The 15,388-nt window shown below is 48.7% G+C and overlaps 4 protein-coding genes across 4 annotated transcripts; 1 reads left to right on the forward strand and 3 right to left on the reverse strand.

Moving 5' to 3' along the window:
* Positions 1-9,537: 9,537 nt before the first annotated feature.
* LOC128723923 (gustatory receptor for bitter taste 66a-like) lies at positions 9,538-11,287 on the reverse strand. Its single transcript, XM_053817692.1, has 3 exons — positions 11,062-11,287; positions 9,785-10,965; positions 9,538-9,708 (listed from the first exon to the last, which is right to left on the reverse strand). The coding sequence occupies exons 1-3, from the start codon at positions 11,285-11,287 to the stop codon at positions 9,538-9,540; spliced, it is 1,578 nt and encodes a 525-aa protein (XP_053673667.1).
* Positions 11,288-11,647: 360 nt separating this feature from the next.
* On the reverse strand, positions 11,648-13,334 carry LOC128720154 (selenocysteine insertion sequence-binding protein 2). The gene is made up of 2 exons (XM_053813808.1): positions 12,484-13,334; positions 11,648-12,424 (listed from the first exon to the last, which is right to left on the reverse strand). The coding sequence occupies exons 1-2, from the start codon at positions 13,332-13,334 to the stop codon at positions 11,977-11,979; spliced, it is 1,299 nt and encodes a 432-aa protein (XP_053669783.1). The 3' UTR covers positions 11,648-11,976.
* Positions 13,335-13,923: 589 nt separating this feature from the next.
* LOC128732047 (mitochondrial import inner membrane translocase subunit Tim13) lies at positions 13,924-14,583 on the forward strand. The gene is made up of 3 exons (XM_053825209.1): positions 13,924-14,114; positions 14,182-14,250; positions 14,323-14,583. Exons 1-3 carry the CDS (start codon positions 14,013-14,015, stop codon positions 14,419-14,421), a joined length of 270 nt encoding a protein of 89 aa, XP_053681184.1. The 5' UTR covers positions 13,924-14,012; the 3' UTR covers positions 14,422-14,583.
* A 9-nt stretch (positions 14,584-14,592) lies between these two features.
* LOC128723934 (uncharacterized) lies at positions 14,593-15,175 on the reverse strand. Its single transcript, XM_053817702.1, has 2 exons — positions 15,101-15,175; positions 14,593-15,042 (listed from the first exon to the last, which is right to left on the reverse strand). Exons 1-2 carry the CDS (start codon positions 15,173-15,175, stop codon positions 14,593-14,595), a joined length of 525 nt encoding a protein of 174 aa, XP_053673677.1.
* Between the last annotated feature and the right edge of the window lie 213 nt (positions 15,176-15,388).

Genomic DNA, 15,388 nt, shown 5'->3' on the forward strand with positions numbered 1-15,388 from the left:
CGTAGCGACATCCTGTCGTCTACCGATGGTGATTTTGTGGTGAAATCTCCGACCATCGAATCAATGTCCGGGAAATCGTTCGATGATAACATGAGCAATCCCGAGTATGATGCGTTACTGTTCGGTACAAGCTTCACAACAGCGGCATCCTCCGTCGGAGTCGATGGGCAGGTTGCTACGGTACCAGCCGAAATTAGCGTAAAACAGCCCTATGCAAAGGAGGATGACGATTTTAATAGCGATGATGATGTTGATGATGTACACGTTGAAGCTGCCAGTCGTGCAGAAGCTGACAATAAAGCTGTAGCCGCCTTTATCGACGACCGTGATAACGAGCAGAAGAAACCCGAACAGGATGAGCAGAGGGTGCTTGATGCCGATCAAAAGGCCAGTCAAAAAGACCGTAGGGCTCAGAAAATTGACCGCAAGTTTGCACGCCTTTCCTCGGACCTGGGGCCGGAAGTGTTGCTAGATAAAAACCCGGAGTACGATGAGGCGATCTCGCAGATCAAAGACGAAGTGTCCCTGCTGCAGAGCGAATATTCCAAAATTAGCTGGGATGAGAGCGTGTCCGTGACAACTGGAGATTTCGGTTCCAGCACGCCCGATAACGATCTGCAAGGTAGATTAAGCTATGTCGATCGGATCCATCCGATGGGCAACCGTGCCGGATGACTTTCCTCGCGAACAGACTACCCGTATGCCATCATTGGGAGACACACTGACGCACTCTATCGGATCTGCGTAGTCTTTTCGCTTCGGTTCGGTCACCTTTGCTTGCGATGTTTCATTCGGGACCTGATTTTCTATTGAGTTTTCGTCTGTATCGTTGAGTTTTTCTTCACGACATCATTCACTGTACTATTTCTTTCTTCTCACAACGCTTTCTAATCTGCCCCAAGAAACGCGAGTGAATAACGACTGCCGGATGTAACTAGAGCTCCATTTTCGAAACACACATGTTTAATTCTCGCTGCGTGCTGCATTTTCCACCAAGTGCACATACTCATACCCACCGCTGTCAATTCGCCGTTTCATGTTGCAATGATTCTCCATCTGATGCACTTGCAGTACACACGTGTTGCTTTCAAAACAAAACTCTTTCAATTACTCATTTACCGACCAAACATAACCCGCTCCCGGAGCTTCACAGCCATTCCATGTTTCAGGACCGTGATTTCGCATTTTAGTTTTTGGGTCAAAATTTCGCTATCAAAATGCTGCAAGCTACCATTGCAATGACATTACCAATTTCAATAGCCGCGCACTAAACTGTAGCTAATCAGAATCAAAGAATTCACACCTTTTACCGTGCAAATGGCCATTTCCGGTATGGTACAATTTCGTTAGCTATCCCACAGTGTGACAGTGTGATATGGAGCGATGAGACTGGCAAACGCACTCCCAAACGAACTGGGAAAAGGTTTTCGGTTATATATTAACGCTTCCGTGACGGCGTGACACTAAAACATACTCCAATCCCCATCAACAAATGAGAGAAAACCTTAACACGCTTTTTCACCTCGCTTTTATTTCCTCTTTTATTAACAGAAACAGATTCGCAACTACAAACAGAAAATAACATTCCAAAGACAACACCCCGTACCGAAACTAAACAAATAGAAGCCGCCACTGTTTACGAGCTAGCTGAAGCTTCTGCAAGCGCCACGAGTTATACAATCGCTGCCAATACTACCATCACATCTGCTAACATTGCCCCTACTGCTGAAGCTGCTTTGCTCGCCGCTGCTGATTTCAATGTCGATTCGAAGCGCTCCGATGCAGCTGTGGCTGTCTCCACTGGTTCCGCCAGTACAACGTACTCCAAAGGCGATGAGCCGCCAACATCGATCACATCAACGGATAAACCTAGTGACTCTTCGAGCGGTGATGGACAACCGATTCCGAAACCACGTACTAGCATATCCTCCCGCACGGACACGGCCACTCGATCGAGCCTGGTGGAGTCGTTTGAGCATCCGGATTCGATCGAACAGTACCCCGAACCGTTGACGATGCACCCATCTGATGCCGATAGGCTACGGCAGGGCTCCATCACGTCCGACGATCTGTCGAACGTGGCTCAAAAAGACTCGAGCGAAATGGTGACCAGCGAGGAGGACATTTCGACCACCGGTGCGACATTCTTCATCGGCGAGTGTAGCAGCGACATTATTACGCGCTCAACTGCCAACAAACGGTCAGATTTTGCGTTCGATAACGATGCTTACACGTTCTCGCAAGATTCCCAAGGAGCAGACGATGATTCCCGGCGGGACGTACTGGAAATGTATCAGCAGCAGATCAGACACGAGGATGGCTTCACCTTGGATTCACTCAAGGAGATTGACATTGGAATGAGATCAACATCCAGTAAGCCTCCCGTTGTGCACTCTCCCGTAGCTACATCTGACCAGCCATTGACGGAATCATTGGCCCAACAGCAAAGCGGTGTAGAAACGGCCGAGCAGACGTTAGACCAGTACTCTCAGATGACGATCGATGAGTTGACCATCGCGAAGACGCTTGAGGAGGTGAAAGAATCGCTGGACGCCGTGCAGGAAGAGCTGATCGAGGCCGTTACAGACGGCACACCGATCAAGCAGTCCCCTTCAGAGTTCGAGTTCAAGATTCTGCCTTCGACGCGCTATGTGCAGGATCCGATTTACGAAACCAGCCAAGAGGAGCAGTCAGTAGCTGTTTCGACGGCAACTTCCGCGGTTATCACCACCACCACTATTGTCGGTGATAGCTATCTTTCCGACTCGGAACCAAAGATGACCGCTGCGGGACCACCGATTAAAATTGATGAAGCCCCTACTGCTGGATCGTCCGACAGCTCGCAGGTAGATTCATCTACTCGTTTGCGTCAAGGACCCCACACTGTTCATGCGATGGGCAGCCGCTGGTCAGCAACCGATGTGGATAGCTCGGGTGAAAGTCATTACCAGAGCTTCGAACACACCGACAGTAGCCGGCCACTTTCGTCGGACATCGAGCAAGCGTTGCCGTACGCGTCGTCCGAGTATGAGACGGCATTAGATCACTCCATCGTTCCGACTTCCATCGGGACGGAGTACCATAGTGCCGTCAGCACCTTGCATTCGTACCCGGTGAGTTCACACGATAGCATGAAAAGCTTTGACTCAGAAAGCTCCGGCAATCTGGCCAGCATTGAGTCGGAAGCAACGGAAACGCTTGTTCCATCGACGATGGACGTTGACTTCGATTCATCTGATGTGGCGCTCATCCACGATGATTCGGAAGATGACCTACGCGACAAGGTGTTGCTGATGGATGACAAAGAGGAGGAACTGCTGTCGACTGCAAGCAGCATGCCAATAGCGATGAAACGTTCACACGAGATGGATTTTGCTGAACTAAAAAGTGATTCTATAAACGAGAGCAACATCCAGTTCCGCGAGGACCTCGTAGGAGATGCTTCCAATGAGTTCGCGCAGATGCAAGAAGAGAAGCAGTTAAGCTCTAGCATAGGCACGGCCCGCGATCTGGTGGAAGCGATGCAAGCAACCAGCTTGGAAGACGTTAAAACAGAACTCGCTGATGACGTTAAGCTTGGCACGAGCTTAGAAGATGGCAGTATCCTTTCGATCAGTCTGTCCAGCGCCTCCAATCTGGAGACCATCATGGAGAATCTCTCCGAAAAGACGACGGCTACGTCCGTACCGACACATGCGGAAATCGGCCTGGATGCCGTGACTCCTACCACTTCCGGGACGTCGGGTTACATTGGAGATGTTACGCTCACTTCGACTATGCTGACCGAGGGAGACATCAACTTCCTGAACACACAAGCCACGACAGAAATCATTGAGACCGTAGGCTCCGACACGGTTGGACGAGACGAGAACGAAGAGACTGTGCGTAAGCGTGGCCATAAGCGCACCGAAAGCACTTCGATCATTTCTGGCAAGTTTATGGCGGAAATGGGTGAAAACAGGGACTCGATTGAGTCGCAGGATGATTCGCTTTCACTGGAAGGATCGAAGCAGTCCTGCTCGGAGCGAGACGAAACACGCGACGAGTCATCCGACTCCGACTACGATCGCTACGAAAGTGAGTACGCTCGATCGTTCCGTTCGCCCGTCGTGCAGCCGAAGAAGAAGGACAAAAAAGCTGGCGAAGTGTTCGAGAAAGACTTTGGGGAGCTAGATCGACGTAACTCATTCTCACCCTCGCAATCCGTAATAGAAACGATCGTGGAAGACGTCCATGCAGAGATCGAGCAAAGTGACGAGGCTCGACAGATCATGGTGAGCAAAAGCCAACGGTTGCAGGAGTACCGTGAATCATCGACGCACAATATTCCGGACATTCAAGTGACGGCTGATGTCACTGAGTCTCAGTCAGAGGAACAGGATCAGCCGCGCGAGCCAGGTCACATGGAATCGACTTCAGACGTAACTGCGAGCAGTAAGCAAGAGGTAAGCGTTAAGGCGTCGAGCTCAGGTACGTCCACGAAGCAGCAAACGGGAATTCAATATGCCAAACAGGAGGAATACGAGTTGACGGAAGAGCAATACCAGGAACTGATCGATCAGAAGTATAAGGCAAAACTAGCCGACACTACCACCAAATACGGTTACGATGCCGACGACAAGGACGATTCGGCTGGATCTGACTCATTCGAAATGCTGGAGCAGCCTGACATTTCGGACGAGTTCGTCATAGTGGAGGAGGTGGCCCGGGAGGCACACGAGTTCGACTCCGAGGGCAAAAGCATGGCCATCAAACCAGTGAAGGTTGAGAAAAAGCACGACGAGGACGTGGAAAAAATGCTCGTGAAGTCGGCTCCAGCCCACACTAACGCCGGATCGCTGTATGCCGCGAATTTGCGCGACGACATGATGTACGAGTTCGAAGAGAGTCCTCCAACGGGCGGGTCGGAGGTCGAGGGTGCTGGCGTTACTATGGACCTGTTGAACAATGGCTATCCGCTGGAGGAGAGTAAACGCTGGGTGGAGATGCAACTCGCCGAAACGCAAAACTTCCGCTATCCGTACGAGGACCGGCTGGAGGATATTAAGGAAGAGGATACGGACTTCGAGGTCGGTAGCAGCCGAATCGGTTCGATCAAGGATTCGTTCTCGAGCACACCCGACTACGAGATGTTAGCCAAGCGGATGGCGTCCCGTGAACACGACGACATTTCCATGAGCAGTTTGCAAGAGTTTGAAAATCTGGAGCACGTGATTTCACTGGAAAACCGCAAAATGCAGCAGGGATCGCAGGACTCGCTAAGCAATGGTAGCTTCACGAGGCGGTTCATGCAGCGTGGCGTGCACGGTGACGACATTAGCCTGTCCAGTCTGAAGGAGTTCGAGGGTCTCGAGAATGCGTGCATGGAAGCACACCTGATCGAGATTAAAGCCAAAGAGGAAGCTGCCCAGTTGCTGTCGCGATCAGATGAGTCAAACAAGTCCAACGGATCCAACGGTAACAAACGTAGCCCACCCTCCAACGGTGGTTCAACCATGGTCCAACGGCCATCCGGCTCGAATGGGTCAGGTACGCACATTGTCAGCAGTACGTCGGTTTCCGCCACAACTACCGTTGTTGGAGGAACCAGCGCTAGCAAACCGTCACAAGTGGTCACCACGATTGTGGAGAAGAAAAGTACGTCGGACGTGAGCCGAGACTCGTTATCTGGCGCCACGGGAACGACGACTACGACGATTACGACGATTTCGCACGAAAGCCAAGTGCGCCAGGCTTACGATGAGGAAGATACCTCCCATCTGCTAACCGTGTCCAGCGACAGCCTGGATGGAGCAAAGGCTCCCCAACAGCCAACCGCGACAACTCGAGACGCCGAACCATCAGCTCACTCCAGCAACGATAGCCTGGAAATCCACGGCAAGAACAACGCGGATGTGATGACCAGCAGCATCGATTCGATTGAATTTTCGAAAGGAGGCATCGCGACCACCAGATCTTCGCAGTCGGACTCGATCGAGCAGCAGCACCAGCTTCAGCAGCAACCGTATCGTAGTGACAGCACCGATTCAATCGAGGCTCAGCAACAGCTGCAACAGCAGCTGCTGCAGCAGGCGCAAGCTGCTTCGCAAGGACACACGCTAACTGATGTGAAACGGGACTCACTGGAGTCGCTCGCGTGTAGCAGTGACAATCAGAGTGGATTCAGTAGCCCCACAAAATCCACCCAAGGTGCCACGAGACAGCCCGCAGAGGTTGGAACAAGTGCATACCATCAGCAACACACGGCACACATGGCGATGACATCGATGACGTCAACGACAGTCCACACGATGCCGGATGCCGGTGGACGTGCGATGCAGAAGGACATATCTGCAGATTCGCTCACGGGTCCAGATGCCGCGTTCCTGACCAGCACCGAGAGCTTGGAGACGAGCTCGACGGCAACGAACGCTACCTATCAGAACGAAACCGACTCGCAGATGTCGTCCAGTGTGACCAGTTGCGATTCCATCACGATGGTGGACACGGTGGGCGGCCCGCAGTCCCTAGAAGGCTGGGACAGCTTTGCCTCGTCGGCCATGACAGGTCACGGTGCTAGTGCCAGCTTTGCAAGCTCCATGACGACAACCTCCATGAGCGCCTACTCGGGATCAGGCAGCGGTGGCAATATTATGGCCAGCAATGTGATGTCCTCGCAGCAGCAACAGCACCAGCAACAGCAGCAAACATTCCGCACTTCTCACGTGGAAGCCACGTCGTCCACGATGACAACGGTGTCGAGTTCGTCGGCGTCTTCATCGTCATTCCGCTTGGCGCAACAGCAGATGGGGGGAAATGAACTATTAAGTAGAGAAATGTTTCCAGGTTAGCGTGCTTTCTTTTCCAATCCAAAACAAAAAAAAATACAAAACCCAGCCCAAATTTCTCACCTACCCAAACCTGACCGAGCGCGGGGACTAGTTTTATTCTATTTTTCCAACGTTGCCGTCGCTCTCCCTACGGGTATCGAATGAACGTCGCTCCTTTTGGTTTTCGGATCTCATGCTAACGAAACGACGCATGTCGTTTGCCAGAATTTTCCCAACCAGCCCGTTTCATTTGGTACACGTAACATAAGAAGCTTCTCACGTTTTGCTCACGCTCTGTATTACTGTGTTCTTCTTAGTCATTCGCTTCAAATATAGCAACGCGTAATAGTAGTTTATACACCCAGGGCCCCGCCAGATACCAACAGGCCCTAGCAAAACGTTTGCTCTTTTCTGTTTCCTTCTGTAGTAGTACCAGATCACCTTTAACTCGGAAGGAGGAAATGGAGCTCGACTGGAGTCGTGAAAGCGAATGATCATTTGATTATTTTCCTTTACACATCAAGCCCATCAATACGCTATTTTTATTGTTATTATTATTGCTATTATTACATCGTGTACGGTTTTAACTCGTAGATTGTTGTTCTGTTCGTTCTGTGCGGTCCATCGGAGTATAGATTTCGTGCTACACCTTTGAGCGCTAATTTACGTTACTGACCGTTGCATGTTGTATGAACCGTTGCCGGTTAGCTTGTGCATTGACGACTAATCGTTCTATTTCCATCATCGATCCATTTTTATCTGCACAGGAGACATGGCGTTCGACGACGTGAAGGAAACAGCTAAAGAACGAATGCAAAGTGTACGTATTGGCGTTGTTGTTGGCGTAATACACCTGACTGTATGGCTGATTAAAGCATGACTGTATGTTTTTCCCACTTACAGAAATCCACCGAAAAGGAGGACTAAATCAAGAGACGAACATGCGTTGATCTTCGACGGAGACCGTAGAGAGTGAAACTAATAGCTCGACAACCGTGTATAAGGCTGCGTCGTGACAGACCCGGCGGTACAATCGCGATAGAGAATTTTCCCACAATTTTACCAATCTTCTAACCTTTACGAGCATCCGGCAGAAGCGCCGGGGATCGTTACTTCAACTTACATGTATTTTCTTCCGTAAGCAAACGTTCTCAACGTCTATCCTACACGCATGGGAGAGCTACTTATAAGCATAACAAAACCAGCAGACGGAGATTAACGATAAGAATGTCTTTTAAAAACGTAAACCCCCTAACTGCAAAAATATGGTGGACGAAAGCTTGACGAAGGCTCGCGAGATACGATTGCGATCGGTAAAACGGGCATGGTCTGAATTAGACGGACTGTCATACACGTTTCGAATGAAGAAACGATCACCAAAGATGCTTAGCTGAGTTGATATTTAATTGTACGGAGCAAAAAATTCCAAATCTTGTGTACCAAGCATTAACGCAGACAGCCTAGCATAGGAAGCAGTCAGGGATGAATTTGCTGCTGGCACATAACGGACTGAACGTTTTCTTGACGAACCGCATAGGCGACTCTGGTATAGGCGGTGAGGAGCAACCGATTAGCAGCATACGTTGTGGAAAATGGAGATAATCTTATGCAGACAGTAGCGCCGATAACGATAACGCATATTTGAACGCATGCTCTTATTTGAACGATTACAGTCGAGCTTCATTTTGCAATTTTCCAAGCTTGGCGGAACTTAGCATACTATATCATTTTCACGGCTCCTTCTAGGTGACCTTAATTCTAGGCTTCAAGCGCGCTTATGAAGAGACAAAAAAATCAGCTTATTGTGCTCGCATATTCAGAGTGTGTTCATGCTTTATGTTGCTTTCATTGCCGAGGATCTGCGGGCGAGTTAGAGTCGGACATAACGAAGCATAAATGGGAGTAAACGAACTAGCGAACTGTTAGCTGCGTGCGGGCAGTTAGGGCAGCGGAACGTGAGACCAGATTTAGCGGTATCGGGAACGGAACGTAGAAGTATATTTGAGATTTTTTAACAAACCGAACAGATATTGCAAACCGTTGCATATAGCATGTTATAGCTAAATTATACAATTAATGATCAAATCAAACGTATAAACACGTATATATATACATACTACAAATCGGGCTTGTGCCGAGTCAAATGAGTAAAGTCAAAGCAAGGACAAGCTCGTGCGAGGCAGACCGGATAATCGACCAGGCGAGTGGATCGCGTTAATTTGATTGCGTAGGACAAGAGAGAACACACAAAGCGAGGCAATGACAGATATGTTAGGAAAAGTCCTGTTTCATTTTTATGCATTAGTTTGCATAATGAGGACGCCACCAAAGCCACGATTGCGAAACGAAGAGAAAAACGAACGTAAATGAAACACGTGAAGAGCAATGATAGAAGAAAAAATAACACACATTCACAGGAACACAATCGCAAAAAAAACGTGCTACCAAATAAATACAAAGCATATTATTATTACAAAACAAAACAATACAACACACAGCATACTTACATGGATGTACTATTTGCAAAAAACTATGAAGAATAAAAGTGCTTATGACAACATGCTGCTTGCGATTGCCGTAACGGGTACTTAATTCCGAAGAAACATCAATTCAAATGCTGAAGCTAGATGAATTCCAGCCCCAGTTTTTCGGGTTCCATAGCGTCTAACAAGTGACTAATTCCAATCTCTAATCCCAAATCACCGGAGTTTTTTGTCCTTTCTCCAAGTCAATTGGAAACGTACGTCGAAATCGCAGTACTGACGACATCTTCAATAATCGCCAGGGCTGTGGAGGTTTCGTTGGAGGCGGTGGTTGTCGAGTTGCTGCTAGACTTCTGTATCGCTGCCAGATTGAACTGGATCAGTATGATCAGGTAGCTCGTGATTGCGCCGGTAATCTGTGCGGAAAAACCGGAAACCGTCATCAGAACATCTTCATGGCACCATGGCTTCTCCACCGATCACTCTACGTACCGCATACAGCGTCGTCATATCCAGATCGAAAAAGCCACACGCGCTAAAGTTGAGATGATGATTCAACAGCTTCAACGAAAGGTGGTTCACCACCTCGTAGCAATGGCACTCGTCTACCGCATTCGCTAGGTAGTGCATTTCGATGCCGGTCCTTTGCGAATCGGTTCTCGTTTTCCAGCACACAAATATCGGCACAACGCACTTGAGCCCGGTGTAACCGATGTACGTCAACGAAAGCAGGAATACCTCGGCGGAGCGGAACAGTACCGGAACTTCCTGGTTCGTCAACCCACAGTAGAGGAAGTAGAACTGTGCCGTTATCGCCACGAAACCATGCGCCATCGCAACGAGCATCTGCACGCTAAACATACGGTTGACGATCTTGCCAATCTCGCACAGCTCATCGTGCATGCGGCAGATCAGAATCAGCTTATTGTCCATCCGGTGCTCGATGTTGGGCCGCTGCCGAAGATCACTTGGAAGGTACTGCTGAGCAGGTCCCAGACCTTCCGTGTTTTCCCATGGCTGAATGGCGCTGTTGCGCCGAGGAATGACCGGTTGTGGTCCCACATTCTGACCCATCGGTTGCTTCTCCTGGTACGCCTTTACTGTGATAATTTTGGTGGTGGGTTTTTTCGGTGGTGACGCCACACCCAGCTTCTGCTTGTGTTGCGCGTACACGGTGAAAATCTCTTTCTCAAGGTAATCGAGCGGGATCTCGGTGATGTCCGTGTCCTGGTCTCCAACGAACCGATCCTTGTAGTGCAATACACCGTTCGCTATGACGTTCATGTGCGCGTTCATTGCGTTGAAACGTTGGCGAACGGCGGCCACAAGCATGACGTACCACGTGCGACACACCGAGTTCAGTGCCGTCGGAATGGCCGTTATGAACCATATCATCGACCAAAGCGTCAGGTGTTCTTCAAACACCACAAAGCTGTACCCCGTGATGATCGCCTCGAACAACAGCACAAGCAGTAACAGCGCGATGCAGGTATGCCGAAGCCGTAGATCGTTGATCAGGATGCCTTCCCCGGACAGGAGACTGTCAACTCGTGCGATACGATCGAAACACACTGTAAGCCGCTTCTGGTTGATCATGCCAGCCACCATGTCCGACGCCATCATCAGCGGTTCCATGTAGATGATGAAGATGCCAATCGCGCTGGTGAGCGTTTCTGGAGTGCGAGAAAAAATACAAACGTACACACGCACGTGACTTATTGTTGGTGCGTGAACGCGATCGATCGATCGATCCGATGCCTGGTACTTACTTTGTGTGCCCCAGTCCTCGTTCACGTAGTTGGTGGTGGCAACATGGTAGAGCCCCGTATACACGATCAAGCTGCATACGACCCAAACGTTACCAATGATCGACACCTGCAACACGTGGCGCTTGGCGAACACGCGCAACGAGTACGGTATGACGCCGAAAATGGACGAAATGTAAAACAAAACGTTCAACGAACGCAGCAGCCCGTAGTTCGCGTTTACGGTCATATCTGCGGACTTTTAACGAATCGCTCAGAGCCAACCAAACACTGTAGCCAAGTGTAGCCTACAGTACGCCTTGCTAAAGGGTGCCCTCCGGTGCGCTCATCAACCATTAATCAAGGGCCGGGACGACAGGTGCATTAAATATGGACGATGCAATCATTAGCAAATTGAATCGGAAAGCTAGTCCCCGCTTCCGTGTGTTGTTTTAACCGCATCGTTGATAAACAAATAATGCCACCGGGAATTGGGAGGACAGTGACAAAACGATTCACCACCGCTGTGTGTTCGATGTTCGATAAAAAAAAACATGCACCATATTCGCACGTGGGTTTTATATAGCACGTTTATTATGTTCAAGTAATGGTAGAAAGTTTGTACACTGCGCGCGTACAATATGGACTTACTTTGTGTGTTTGCTTTTCTTCCATTCCTCTGCCCGCATTGCACGGATGATGCTAACACTCACATTAATGGTGATACGATAAAAATGTTTATAGCAAGGGGAGACGAGAGTATTCGTAATACGGGATCGGAACGTCGGTTATTTGTGTGTTTCGCTAGAGTTCTACGCTACACACGTAAGCCTCTGGGGAATGACTAGAATACTTTTTGTGCATCTTTCGATGAACCGTAAAGTGCCGGCGGCAACGATGAATATGCATCGGCTACCGGCCACCTGCGGGCGACTGCTCTCAACAAGCACGATCGGCCATGAAATTGTGGTAGTTTATGCGCTCCTGCTCGACAATCTGCATCATCTGCTTGACGGTCTCGTCACACCCGGCATAACTCAGCACCCCGACGCAGCTGATTGGGGCCTTCTTCAGCAGATGGAACCCAATTTTCCTGCGTTTCAGCGCAAACAGGTATGGCACCTGGCCCTGCCGGCACAGTGTCTTCACGTTGCACACCATCTGGTCGATGGTGTCGTTTGGCTCGAGATCGGGCGCCACCAGCACCAGACGCACCTTGCGCAGTTCCAGGTGCTTCAGCACCTCGTTGAAACCCACCACGAACCGCTTGTTGGCGACCGCTTTGATGGGATTTTTGGCGTACGCTTTCGATTGAAACTGGAACAGCTTCACCACCACCTCTTCCGCCAGTTCACGCAGTTCGTCCGAAATGAAATGATCGCAGTACCTGGATGAGAAGCAAAAATTCTTAATGCCACAAGTAATGCGGTCGGTCTGCATACTTACGGTCTGAAATTTCGCGAGTGCCGCAGTACCGTTGGTTTGGACGCAGCGGCGGAAGCTCTTAGCGATGGGAACCCATTATGATACTCGCTTGAATCACGGCTCGGGGGAGGCTGATTAATGCAACATCGCTCAATCGCCTTAAGGAACGGCGAATCGACCTCGGTATGCTGCTGTTGGCCTCCATCGTACGATTGCTTGCTACCCCTGGCGTGTTCTGGCACTGAAGGCTCGAACGTTTCGTTCGAGGCGTTTTTAGATGCTGCCGCTGTGTCCTTCTGATCCACCGCTTCCGGGCAACGTTCACCGGAAGTGGCTTTTTCCGAGCGGCTTTTGATGATGTCCTTCTTCAGTCGTGTGAGTTTCTTCTCCTTTGGCACTTCGCGTTGTTTGCCTTTGTGCAACAGCAACAGCGGCTGCTGGGGCACGATCGGAACAATTGGCTTTGGTTCCATGCGTTCGCCGACGGCCAGCTGCTCCCGGATGCATTCCGACAAATTGATTTGCACCACATCGGTGGGTGCCTTTTTGGAGCGCTTCTTTGTTTTTAGCGTTGGCCCCGGAGGTAACGATTGCACGTGCCGGTACTTCTCCAGGAAGCTTTCGTCAATAATCTGCAACTTTTGGCTTTTGGGACCGCGGATCTTCTTCAGCTGCTCCTCGTACTTTTTGGCTTGTTTCTTCTGCCGTTCCGCTTCCTTGCGAGCTTTGCGGGCAGACAACTTCTCACCCTCGGACAGTGCCGAAGGGTGGGTGGTTGAATTCGCGCTAGCGGCGGCATTGCCACCCGCGGCGGTACCGGTCGGTTGGGGCCCCGCGTTGTACACCACGGCAGCCACCGTTTGGCCGCTCATGATTGCTAACAAATTTGTTTAGCACGTTTTGGAGAACTTTTTCATCCTCGTCCCGCACGACGACGTCGTCCTGGAGCTTTCAGGCTATCACCACGAATATCCTTACGTTAAGGTCCGCACACATGACACAATGACATCGTTCCTTGGGGTGGTGGTACGAATCGATTCTGCAAAATTTGAAACATAATAAATATTCTACATTCTGCTTTTGGAGACAGATTTCGCGGATGACTGCAATATTTCTATATACGAAGCGGGAATATGCATGCATGAGTAAAAAAGCGAGAAAAATGCATGGAAATATATGCAATGATGTGTGAGACAATGTTTTAAATGTACTTCCATTTGCCAGACAATTAAAAGGGACTATCAAAATACCTACCTTATGAACTTTCAAACTCTCATTGCTTTAATAAACATCCAAATAAAAAATTTCAATTCCGTACATTGCACCGGAAGATTTTCCATCGCTACGGAGCTATAGTCGGGTTGACAGTTGCTTGACGGTACGGCAAGCGTCCCACGATTGACAGTTGAATCCGGCGTGCAATTGCGATTACACAACAGGCCTGCTAGTTTACGAGTGGGGTTTCTGCAATATTTATCAATTTGGGATAGTTTTTCCCAATCGCATTTAAATTTACGCACTGCCAATTTATACCATACGCCCAGCAGGTCATGGATACTTCCTTAGAAAACCTTTCGTCGACGCAGAAGGATGAGTTGATGAGCACAATCAAGCAAAAGATAGCGATAGCGAATGCCCAAGAGCTTGTTACCGTGAGTATAATGCGCTCGTCAAATTTAACCATAACCAGGTGGAAAATAAGCTCTGCATTCATTCCAGAAAATGACGGAGAAATGTTTCAGAAAATGTGTCGGTAAACCCGGACAGGATCTCGACGGTTCGGAACAGGTAAGGAGCAATAACCACTAAAGACGAGACGTGGGACGCATGTTTATGGCATCTTCATTCCGTTGATTACAGAAATGCATTGCCATGTGCATGGACAGGTTTATGGACTCTTGGAATGTCGTGTCTAGGGCATTAACGCAACGTTTGCAACAAGAACAATACAAAGGATAACCTAGATCATTGAATGCTAGCGTAACGTGTCCAGGGAAATAGCCTAATGTGTTTCACCAATCGAAACCAGTCATTTATATCTTCTGTTCAAAGACATCTAAAAATAGTGGTTTTTCGTTTGAATTCAATAATTAGTTAATAAATCAGCTCTAGACTATCTCACATTACATCTCACCCATCTATTGCATCATTTTGGGCGCTAATCTGTATATCTTCTGTCGCCGTTGCGGACAGCTGTTTGCTACCGGAGACAATTCCTAATTCGGAGCTGTTTTCGCCGATTTCATCACGTACTTTGTTGATCAATGTCATCAGCGCGGGTTGATCAAACGAGAAGGCCGTGGGTTGTTGAACATCAATGCCAAATTGCCGCATCAATTGTTCGCGGCTTAAATTAGCACTTCGATAACCCGTTTCGGCAAGCAGAATCTTTTTCGTGTACTGAAGATTTAGGGAATTCAACGTGTCCAGCATCAATTCGAACGCAAGAGATTTCCCATCCAGCTGGTTTTCGGAATCTTTTTCAAACGTGCTGGAGCTTAAATCACTTTCATCGTTTACATCGCCTGTAGCAGAGTGTTCGTTCTCGATTATATCGTACAACAATGCTCGTAAGTTGGCCTAAAAATATCAGAAACAATTAGGTTGGTTGAAAATAAGCAATTCTCAATGCACTTGCTTTCACTCCGAGTAACGATCCGCTTTCTTCCATTTTTTTCAAAACCATATCACGAAACTCTAGGTCTTCGTCCATCTTTCAATTTGCCCTTTCGAATGAATCACTCACAAAGGATGTATATATTAATATGATGTTAATATCGGTGAATTTATGACTCAGTTGATATAAAACATCAGATTATTTTAATGTGTTTACTTTAGCAATGATCGGACGCCTTATTACCGATGTTGTTATTGGAACCGGTATTTGGATTACTGACAGAATGTCAACAAACATAATCTAAGAGCT

This window comes from Anopheles nili, chromosome 2, assembly GCF_943737925.1.
Source record: "Anopheles nili chromosome 2, idAnoNiliSN_F5_01, whole genome shotgun sequence".
In the NCBI taxonomy this organism is placed as follows: Eukaryota; Metazoa; Arthropoda; class Insecta; order Diptera; family Culicidae; genus Anopheles; species Anopheles nili.